The following is a 10,925-nucleotide window of genomic DNA, read 5'->3' as shown; positions in this document are numbered from 1 at the left end:
ATTAACATCAAATCATTCATTCATTACAACTACGAATTTTATTATTTCCTATCGTACCTAGCGTAGGCAGATTGAGTATTGCCTATTAATATTGAAAGACAGGTATTTGAAGATCCTTTTCCGGTGTCGATTTCTTTCACCTTAGATCTCTGGCGAAAACGTTAACCCGCCAAAAATCCCCCGCTTCGCGTCTTCGGGCGTCTCCGCCGCCCGTCGGCCGAGCTCGGCTCCCGGCGGCCGGCGCCGCCCTGCGCGCGCTATATCGACCACCCGAGAAGCCTTCGTTCCACTCTTCCGTTGTTGCCTTAGCGCGCCGTTGCGGGTCAGACGTCCGGGGACACCCGACCGAAACGTGGCGTCCAAAAGTGCCGATTCGCGTCAAAAAATAATACCATTACAGTGCCAAAAAAACACGGAATTTCACCGAATCGAGGACTGAATCTATCACATCATATTTAAATTGCACCATTTAAAAAAATATTCATTTTGCCGCGTTTCGTTCGTGGTTATCGGTCGCTTTATCGTATGTCATAACAATCCCACAAAGGAGTTACGGATTTCAAAAAATTATTTAAATTTTATAATTTTGATTTATTTGGTGGTGAAGTTTGATTTTTGTTGCAATTGTCAGATATCGCGCTTGCGTTTCAACAGAATTATCGGACAATTAAAAGTGAACTTTATTTGACAGGTACGACTTTAAATTCATGTGTTTGAAGGGGTTTTCATTAGCATTTGAATTATGATGATGAAAGGCAATTTGTGAATGAATTCTGAAAGTATTCTAAATTATAAAGTTTTAAAAGTTATGATGTTAAGAAAAGTTGGTAATGTATGAGTTATAGCCAAAATTAAATTTCATAAAGCAAATGCAATATTTTAGAGTGCACACTTTACCCTTTATTTTTCCTTAAATAGGAATATTAAGGCTTCTCAGCTTACAACCACTAAATAATGTCGTGTTTAATCCCCACAATTGTACAAAGGAGCTTACTGTAATATGGTAAGCTTGTGAGCTCAATAACTTTCTCCACTTCCATTTTAGAAGTGGTGGCTTTTTTTGTGAAAATGTTACGTAAACTTGCTCATAATTTATTAATACACAGAACGAGGTCGTTTCAATGTCCCACACGATGTGTTACTTGCCAACATTTTTACCGGCTACGTAATCGGTCCTCATCAAAATTGATATTCAACTACAAGGACCCTTAAAAATAGCGAAAAAAATTCATTACGATTGAAGCAAACCGAAAAACTTGGTATCAATCTGGGTATTTTGAAATGTAATTCAAAATAATTAGACCTCTTTTCTTCTTGCGGTACTATAACAAATAAACGATAGCATTTTTAAAAACTTTTTTCTGCTATCCAAATGTTTTCCATTATGTATCGGTTTCTTCTATTATTTAAACAGTGACACATTAAAAAGTATTTTTTTAACTTTCAATGGATTTGCGCTCTGCATGTAGAATAATAATTATTATCAATAAAACCATACGCAATCTTAAATACAATTCAGAATTAATGTTATTTATTATTTATTTTCATTAAAATGAAAACACGAAAATTATAAACAATACATGATATTTTTGTATCTCACATTTACAGTAGTAATGTAAAAAAACGATTCTTTTTAAAACCGTTTAATTTAATTAAACAATCGTCACTCGAGACGTAATAATGAAACTTGCGCATTAAGTAAAAAGTGGGAAAATTTATAATACTCCATCATGAAAATGATGAAATATCATTAAGAAAAGTTAAATCGACACAGAAAAGTGGTAAAAATTAAGGAGTTCATTTATGATTATTTAGTATTAACCTATCATTGATTTTACTAAGATTACGTAGCCTTTAATCGACGTATAAATTGGTGTTACACACAAGTATTAAGGCGATAACTTATTATTGACATATTATTAATCGGTAAGGTCTACAATAAAAATATTTCACCTGTGAGACTACGAAATTTAAAAAAAAAATATATATTCTTAATTATGCAGGTTTTATAAAATGTTCTTAATTACAAGGTTTACATTTAATATTTGTTTTTAAAGGCGGTGTTCCAATGAAGTACTTTATCGTCCCTGGAATGCCACCTGAAGCGTAAGACTGATCACCTTACCTTCCAGTGACATACTATTGAGATACGGTGCATTAGATTTAACAAGCAGTACCCCATGCACAACTGGGTGCAGATAAGGGTTGATTAGGATTTTTTATTTTTTTATTTATTTTATTTAACCTTAAAATGTTTTATTTTTTGGATTACCTTCTTTCAGTATAAATATGCCAAGGCTACCAGATTACAGAGAGCTCCTTCGGGCAGCTTTTCTTGTTCGGCAACGAGCAACTTTTCCGTGTATGTGGGCACCGCCAAGGAGACTTACGTCCTCTGATGCGGTGTGCGGTATGTGGTGGGCAAGCGGTACCCGGCAAGTTCGGACAGAGAAGCCTGTAGCTAATTCATGAAAGCTCTTTTGGAAAGCAAAAATGGAACTAACAAAAAATTATGGCTTAACTGCTATTTAATTGTTTAAAATGACTTAAATATTAAAATCAATATCGCTCAGTTTCGGTCTGTTTTTTTTTGTCGGGTCTCTATCAAAATTTAATGCTATTTATTATTTATTAGAATCAATCAAACGGTATAAGATCGCGGGGGATACGTTCTGGACATGGCCGCGATAAGCAGAATTTCGCGATCAACGGGGGATTTTTTAGCTAATTTTATGTCTACACTTTCGCCAATCATTTTAGGGCAATGCAAGTTTAATCGTTACTTAAACCGATCAAACCAACCACTGCTTACTTAAAAAAACAATATCTCCTCACTTTTTTTTCTGTTGATTGCACTGTAATTTAAAATTCCTACCTACAACTACAATTTTACCACTATTTTTTATCATTTCGATTATTTTTAATTTATTTTCTACCGTCGCTACATTGTCAAAAATATCGCGTTATAACTAATCCGCACTTGCCGGGGTCGCGATTAACGGGGGTTACCTGTAATTTTATCGGCCATTTGGTGTCAATAAAAATTTGCTAAAAACATACTTAAGAAATCATTTTAACCAAAATATTAATCATAAAAAAGACAAATACATAATTCCATAAAAGGGGGATTGAACTAAACTATTTGAAGTATTTTAATTTTAATTATAACTAATACTCAAGGCATAATTTAAACCATAATTTAAGCAATAAATCACAAAATCAGTAATCTTTCAAATGCTTAAAGAAATTGTATTTTTATTTTATTTTAAAAAATATTTAAGTTTTTTCATAACAAACTTTTCATTTCAATTTATTATATTAAATACTTGAACAAATTTACGGAACTACTGTGTGCTTCTAACTGTGTATTTTTTTTTCTAAATGAAGAGAACAGAAAATCAGAATAAACAAAAAAATACAACGAATTTGTCAATAATGTATTCTCCTTCATTATTTTACAACAAATTAGTCAATAATGTATTCTTCTTTATATATCGCGAGCGGCTTGAGCAGAGTTATTCCCTCGGTTGAACGCGGACAGAAGGTTTCGAAAATGCTCATTTTTGTCGACTTGACATTCCATTTTTAAGGCTTGTAATCAAATCAAAAAATACGTGCAACGTAAAAGCAAATACAACATCTTATGGAATAGAAAATTTTCTTTCGAATTTCATATAAAATTTACCATTTTATTTTACTTTTGGTGCTCATTTTTAAATTTGAAAAAAAAGCGGACACAACACATGTTAACAACTAATACTTAAGTTTGGTCTAAATTTCAAGAAGCGTGATCTGCCTGTACACAAGTAGGAAATTACATTTTTAGTATAGTTTAAATCACAAATACTTTAGGTAACGATTTATGTTAATGAATTTTTCTTTACTTTATTTTATTAATGTTGCCATTTTTAAAGGAACGGCGTTTTAAAATGGCAACACCGTTTAATTTCCTTACTTTTTAACAGACATCATTTAGTCTTCAATGATAAAATAATAAGGTAAATTAATGACAAATTACTATTGTTCACGTATTTATTTATTATGAAATCTGATCTCGCATTTTTAAAGTCATTTGATTACAATTGAAAATGTCAATAGAATGATAGTTTGAATTGTTCTCTCTAGCAAAGCTTTCAAATGGAGAGTTCTGGGCAAAGTTTGTACGAACGGACGGTACATGGAATAATCTATTTTCTTTTCTCGAAAAACTCCAATCTACCCGATCCCAATCTTTCACCAAACCATCGAGTATTACAATTAATCTCCCGTATTTTTGCTTAATAGGAACAATTGTGATATCCAAATAAAACACGTATAAACAACCCATTAAAAAGATTAATTTTAAATCATTTTCATCTTACCTTGGGAACCGTGTTAAGTGAATTATCGTTGAACTATTTTACCATTGCCTCGTATCCGTGTTGTATTGTTGCCCAAGGTGTTTGGTTGGTTGGTGATATCCCTCGCTAGCGGCGCCAACTGAAAAATCAATTTTTATCGATTCTCTCCGCCGCCGACTCTTTACTACAGAGAATTGAGAAACTGTAAAATAAATCCACCATTTTGTAAACTTTTAAGTGTTTTAACTGTTTTCGAGAAAATCCGTCATAAAAAAAATAATCGTGAAACTGTCTTTTAATCGTCTTCAAGCGCACGATAAAATCCATTTTTGTTTTTTAATTAAACATTCATAATTCTTTTAAACATAATAAAAACAACCTCAACAAACAAACCAAAACGTATTTTTGTACGCATTTATTTTTTTGGAAATGATATTTGACAAATACTAGCAGGTCCGTAGCGCATTCTGTTGGTCCTATTTTGGCCATTTTTTTCAACAAATCAGGCGTTATTTCCTAAGTGTTATATTAGTTTCCAATGCTTCAAGAGTTGTTGGTTAGTTTCTATAAACCATAGGCTTAACGTAGACCCTAAATAATGCAGAAGCGTCAAAATACAGGATCGTGGAGGCCAATTAACAGGATCATTTCTGGAAAAATGTCGCCAAACTCGTCACGTAGTAATTTCATGGTTCCACGAAGAGCCCTTTGGCTAACTGAACACTGATTTTTAAAGTTATTTTTTTTATTTATTTATTTGGAATGTTTACATATAATTCATATAAAAGATAAGGGTACATTGGAACTTACATGGTAAAAACCGACAATAATCATTTTACACAGCTATGTAAGTTATTAATCAAATGTACACATTAAAATAACCTAGCAATAGAATAAAATTAATTTAAAAGTTAAGAAATGTTAGTAATTCAGAAACTGCAAATAAAATATGTAAATATAATAAATAATAATAAAAAAGTAAACAAAAATTAAAAATAATAAATAAAAATAATAAATACATATATGATAAATAAGAACATTTATAAATATATTTTTTTAAATAAGAAAATAAAAATAAAAAACAACTTATGTAATAATATTTAAGTATAAAACATAAACTGAAAATACTATTCTAGTGACATACTCATATACAGGCGTATTATCAACGCCTATAAATAATCTTTTATATTTAGTATAGGAAAGATAAAAAATGTCATGTCATTTGCAAGCCTCTTTCGAGTGTAAGGCGTTTCAGTATTTATAAATGTAAAATTTATCATCCTTCGTTTTACAATTTAGACAAAATGCTATTTTACTATTTAACATTTCTACCACGACATAAAAACTTCGGATGTGTGTGAATTATATAGAGGCACCGGGTCCCCGTCATTTTTGGGGTTTTGCTTTGTTTGTTGATGACAAGATATGAAGTTTCATATAAGAATAGGTCACATAGTATATTGATAAAAATATAAAAATCACCTGCGCCCAGAACTTGGGTTTGACACTTGGAAATTCAATCACATACTTTTGTTACCATAGGCTTAATATTCTAAAAACTTTATTCATTTGATTTAGGTATTTCCCTAGAATGTGATTTATGGGCACACGCGACTTTAGTTCAATATGAAAGGGTTGGAGGTTGAGTGATACCATTATGTCTAAAGAAGCTTTAGTTATTAAAAAATTGTAACAACGCACGCTAAACATAATACTGTCACTATGACGATCCTACTTCAATATAATACAATACGATCGGGGAATTCAAGTGTAAGGTTATGTAAGATTATGTAAGGTTAGGTAAGGTCATCTTAGGTTAGGTTTCACGGTGGAAGCTTTACGGCAATCTCTAATCCACCTCATTAACTTCACTAGGACAATGTATGTGTACGAGTATATTATATAGGTATGTCACTACGTATTATGTCGTTGGTGGTATGTACGGAAGAAATATGTTTAACAGACATTCCGCTGGATATTGCTCTTTGTATTAACTCGGATAATACATCCCCGTTAGTAAAAATTCTTTATGTTTCTGGTTATATGAATTCAATGTGGGGGATTCTCACTTAAATAAGACAAAACCCGACAATAGATGTTTTGTGATATTTTTTGACAATATATTTTATTCTATAATAATAATAATTATTATTATTTTATAATTAATGTGCAATTCTTTAATTTAAACGTAATATACGTTCAAAGTGTTTGTAGTTGATTCCGGCAAAAACAAATAAATGTAAATATCAACAATGTTGATTTAATCTAAAGAAAATGGATTACATTGGCTGGTTTGTGTAACTAGAGCAAATAATCGGAAATTCGGGCAATCATTTAGTAATCTTGCGGAACAAATGTCTTATTTTTCCTAACATTGGTATACCACGTTGGTATAACAATACTGATTAAAAACCTCGTCTACGCGTGAGCCGGGATAGAAAGGCATTAATTAAAAAAAAAAAACAAGTTTTCTCATTTGATATTTGAATGTGTGTGTGGTATGAAAATGGTAAAAAATGCTATTTAAAAATTGTTGTTGTACTGTGATTCTTAAATCCAAGATATCATCGAATGAAAAATTGAAAAGAATTTCCCTTTTGACCTCAGCACGGGAGCAGTGCGGTAGGCGGGTATGCGGTAGACGGGGGCGCGCGGCTTGCGGGCCATGGCCGATAAGGGTCGCGCGCCATAATGGCCGACGAGGAGACAATCCCCAAGACCTTCCTCGAGAAGCTTCTCTTCTACACCACGGCAACGTTCATCTTGCTAGGGACATTCAGCCTCTTCGCGTTCCTGTTTCTGGTACCGTTCGTCATCGATCCGGCGTTCACCACGATTTTTATGCAATTCGATACTAATCCGGCGCAGTGCGTGACGGCGGAAACGTTACGCCGGGAGGGCGCTTCCAACTGCAGCTGGGCTTCCTGCAGAGAGGGGTGCACCAAGGACATCTATGACTGTCTGCAGATCCGCGTGCACTACAAGCGGGCGCCGGGCAGCGGGCCGCTGCCGCCCCCGCTGGCACGCGCCGCCCGCGCCCTGCGGGAATATGACTACGGAGAGGCCTCGCCCGAGTCGGAGTCCGCCGCCTACGAGGACAACGAGATCCCTCAATCTTTCCCCGACTACCCCGAGGGACCGCCTCCTACGGGCCTCATGGGGAACGACTCGGAATGGTTCTTCACGTACGCCCGCCTCTTCCCCAACGTCAAGGGCTGCGGATACCCTCCGATCCTCAACTGCACCATCTTCCTCGGAAAATACAAGACGGTCGGAACGAACTTCACGTGCTTCTATAGTAAGGTGGACCCGGGACTGGTGATAACTGACCTGGACATGTGGCAAAATACTTTGAATCTGGTGTACGCGATGGCGATTCCGATCCCTTCGTTTATCGTTTCCGTGATCTACTTGACCGTGGCGTACTTCAAGATTTACAACGAGGACGAGGAGGCAGCGCCGCTGGAGAAGAACGCGGAGGCCATGGCTGGCGACGGCGAGGGGGACGGAGCGGGAGAGGCGGGAGCGGGTGCAGGCGGGGACACGCCCGGGAGCGATACGTTCCGTGAAGACCTGGCAACCTTCGGGCTGCAGGGCCAGGCCCGGCCCCCCAGTGGCTGCAGCCACAGCGGGGGCGAGCCCGCCCACAGCCGCTGCAGCCTGGATGCGGGGAACGTCTCCAACTCAGGATCCATACCCGGGTGAGTAGATAACATCGCACCCATTAATTTCATTAATTTTTAAGAAAACAAACACATTAACCTAATCCTAAATACCTAGTAAATAAATTATACATAAGCGCGGGGGTACTTAAAAGAGACCGAACTAATGTATTGGTGGGAGTTTTTGTAGTACCGGGTTCAGTCGATAAGATCGTGTAGAGCTATCTTTTTCCAGTCAGCATACTAGGCATGTCAGGGTCGTTGATGGAGAAGGTTATGTGTATTAAGAGTATAATACCTTATATTTTATATCTGCTGTTCTAAGCAAAAAGGTATCTAGCAAAATATTATTTACAGTGAATGTTACACAGTGTGTAAAGTGGCTACTTAAACCAGCCAATGACAGGTCATAAGCCCTGTAAATGCCTAGACTCCCATATTCCCTTCTCAAAAATGTTTTCCCTCTCTGTTGCAACAAATTTGTCATTCTTTGTTTAACTCTTTGAAACATTATTTTGTTTTTCCCATAGTAAATAAAATATTAATGTCGTTTTTTTTGTTTTCTTATTCCCGGGAATCTTTTCTGTGGCATCTGTTTTTATCCGCTGGGTTGCGATCCGTAATTCCGCCTAAAATGGCATTCACATTTTGACCGTTCGACACTCATTAGAGCGCCCAATTCCTTCCTTTATTATTTGCATTATTTAGCATCAAATGCCAACTGGCCTATGACCTAATAATGTTTTCAAAAACTTCCTTTGAAACCGAATGTACATATTTAAATTTATTTCAACAGAGAGGGAAAACATTTTTGAGAAGGGAACATGGAAGTCTAGGCATTTACAGGGCTTATGACCTGTCATTGGCTGGTTTTAGTGGCCACTTTACACACTGTGTAACATTCACCATTCTGCCCATGTTTGAACATCCACATTTCCTCAACTCCTCCATCTGTTGACTTTTGTGAAGTAAAATAGCTGAAACCTTTATCACGTGGGTGAGATTCATCCGGTGAACCAAATCGCCTACTAGGCAACGCTTGAAAACAATTTTTCAATTTTTATACTTCTTCTTTTACCAGGTAGTTAATTCAACAATGTTTGAGTAGGTCCAAATGCATGCAGACTGGCTGGATTTCCTTCCTAGGGAGTTATTCATTTTTAAATTTAATGCACATACGTTCAAACTAATATTGCGATAATTTCTAAGTTTATAGTTATAAGCCAAAAAAATCTACTAGCCATTAGCAATTTCTGAAAATCTTACCAATTCTAAATAAAAAAATATATAAAAATTCTTTTAAAAAATCAATAAATTAAAAATGAAAGAGTGAGATACTGACAGAAAAACAACGTTTAAATACCTGTTCATTAAAATGGTCATACACCGCATATCCTCTTAAAACTTTGACACGGTCTACGTAGACCTTACGCTGGCTTTACGTAAAGCGTTGATGTTAATTAATTAAATTCGTGATGTGACAGATTCTCAGACTTGTACATTTATGTAAGGACATATCTCTTTCTAAAGTAATATAAATGCCTCAAATAATATCACCTCTAAGTACCCTTAAGCAGAGGTCACGTGAGGGGTGCAAACGGGTCAACCGTCGCTATTTTTATACCCACCAACGACGACAGTCATGAATATTGGTATTCCTTAAGCCATTCCAAAGTAATTTATTTTTTTAGGTTTATTTTTAGTGTCAGCTTTGAGTCGATGACACCCATCAAAAGAAGAAATTTCCACATATTTACTGATTGCATTTTTCGGTCCTTTTTGGTCACGATTTTTAGTTTAACCCCCTAAAAATCGCTGTGATTCGTTACATTTGTTAATTTTTTTAATTGGAAAAGTACGCATCTAGTTTTCTATGTCCTGGCAGAAAAAAAAAACAGTTCTGTGGGTGAAATAGAAGCAGGTCCCAGACAAATGTTTTGCAAGTGGTTACTCTCAGGTAAATATCATGAAAACAACCCAGTCTAACTAAATTTAAAACGTATGTCGGTTTAACGTCTTGCTCCAACGCTACCATAACCTCAAGTCTCAGCAGTTTTTCACCTACAGCAATACATCCCAGTGAGGAAGTCTAGCAGCAGCAAATATCCCACTCACGATACAATGTCGGAAAAGCTTAAGTAGGGCTAAATAACCATTGTTGTGGCAGACTTTCATATCTCTAACACTTTGTTGTATTTAGGCCACCGGTGTAGTTTTACTCGATTCAATCAAATTTTCCGGCTAACATTTTAAAGTTTAATTTACACTTAAGGTCGCTGTTTAATTTTGAAATTTTAAAAGTATTTGCAAGTAAGAAAGTATTTATTTATTCATTACAAATTATTTTCCGTTTAAATTCTTGTGAACCTATTATTACTTATGCTGTGTCCGTGTTAAGCCATAATAATTAACATAGAGAAAAAAATATGTTATTTCAAAAAAAAAAAAATACATAATTTACAATAACAATGTTGAGAATAACAACAAAAAAATATTGAATACGTAAAAAAAGTATATCTTTCAGTATTATTTACTATTCATAAGTCATCGGTTTGTACTCGTTATATTAATGATTGGCAAATATTGTATTCATTTATAAAAATGCCTTAACATAGGTTTTACCTAGTTAGACAGACAGTTATGTATTTCAGAGAATTTTTTTTACAATAAAATATTGCAAATGTTTGTAAGAAATAAAAGAAATGTTGTAAAATTTTCAAAACATTATTCGATTGTAAGCATTCTTGTAGCAAGCAAACATTTATAATATTATGAATTTATAAATAAATATTACTTTTATTGCAAAATTATTAATAAATGTTATTTACTTTTACTGTACTTTATTATAACTATATTTTTTTAAGTGAGAATAAATAGATAGAAATTAGATTATTATTTGGAGTTTATTTTCTGAAAGATCGTC

At 34.7% G+C, this 10,925-nt stretch overlaps 1 protein-coding gene across 1 annotated transcript; it reads left to right on the top strand.

The window, feature by feature from the left end:
- The first annotated feature begins 318 nt into the window (after positions 1 to 318).
- tipE (temperature-induced paralytic E) lies at positions 319 to 8,045 on the top strand. Its single transcript, XM_088239049.1, has 2 exons — positions 319 to 691; positions 6,948 to 8,045. Exon 2 carries the CDS (start codon positions 7,032 to 7,034, stop codon positions 8,043 to 8,045), a length of 1,014 nt encoding a protein of 337 aa, XP_088095175.1. The 5' UTR covers positions 319 to 691; positions 6,948 to 7,031.
- The last annotated feature ends 2,880 nt before the right edge of the window (positions 8,046 to 10,925 follow it).

This window comes from Micrasema longulum, unplaced genomic scaffold, assembly GCF_059751315.1.
Source record: "Micrasema longulum isolate JH-2025_06_02 unplaced genomic scaffold, ASM5975131v1 h1tg002046l, whole genome shotgun sequence".
Lineage (NCBI taxonomy): Eukaryota > Metazoa > Arthropoda > Insecta > Trichoptera > Brachycentridae > Micrasema > Micrasema longulum.
This window is presented reverse-complemented; position numbering and strand designations above follow the sequence as displayed.

Coding starts and splice junctions, on each gene's coding strand:
- tipE (XM_088239049.1), top strand. CDS start 7,032: ATGGCCGACGAGGAGACAATCCCCAAGACCTTCCTCGAGAAGCTTCTC.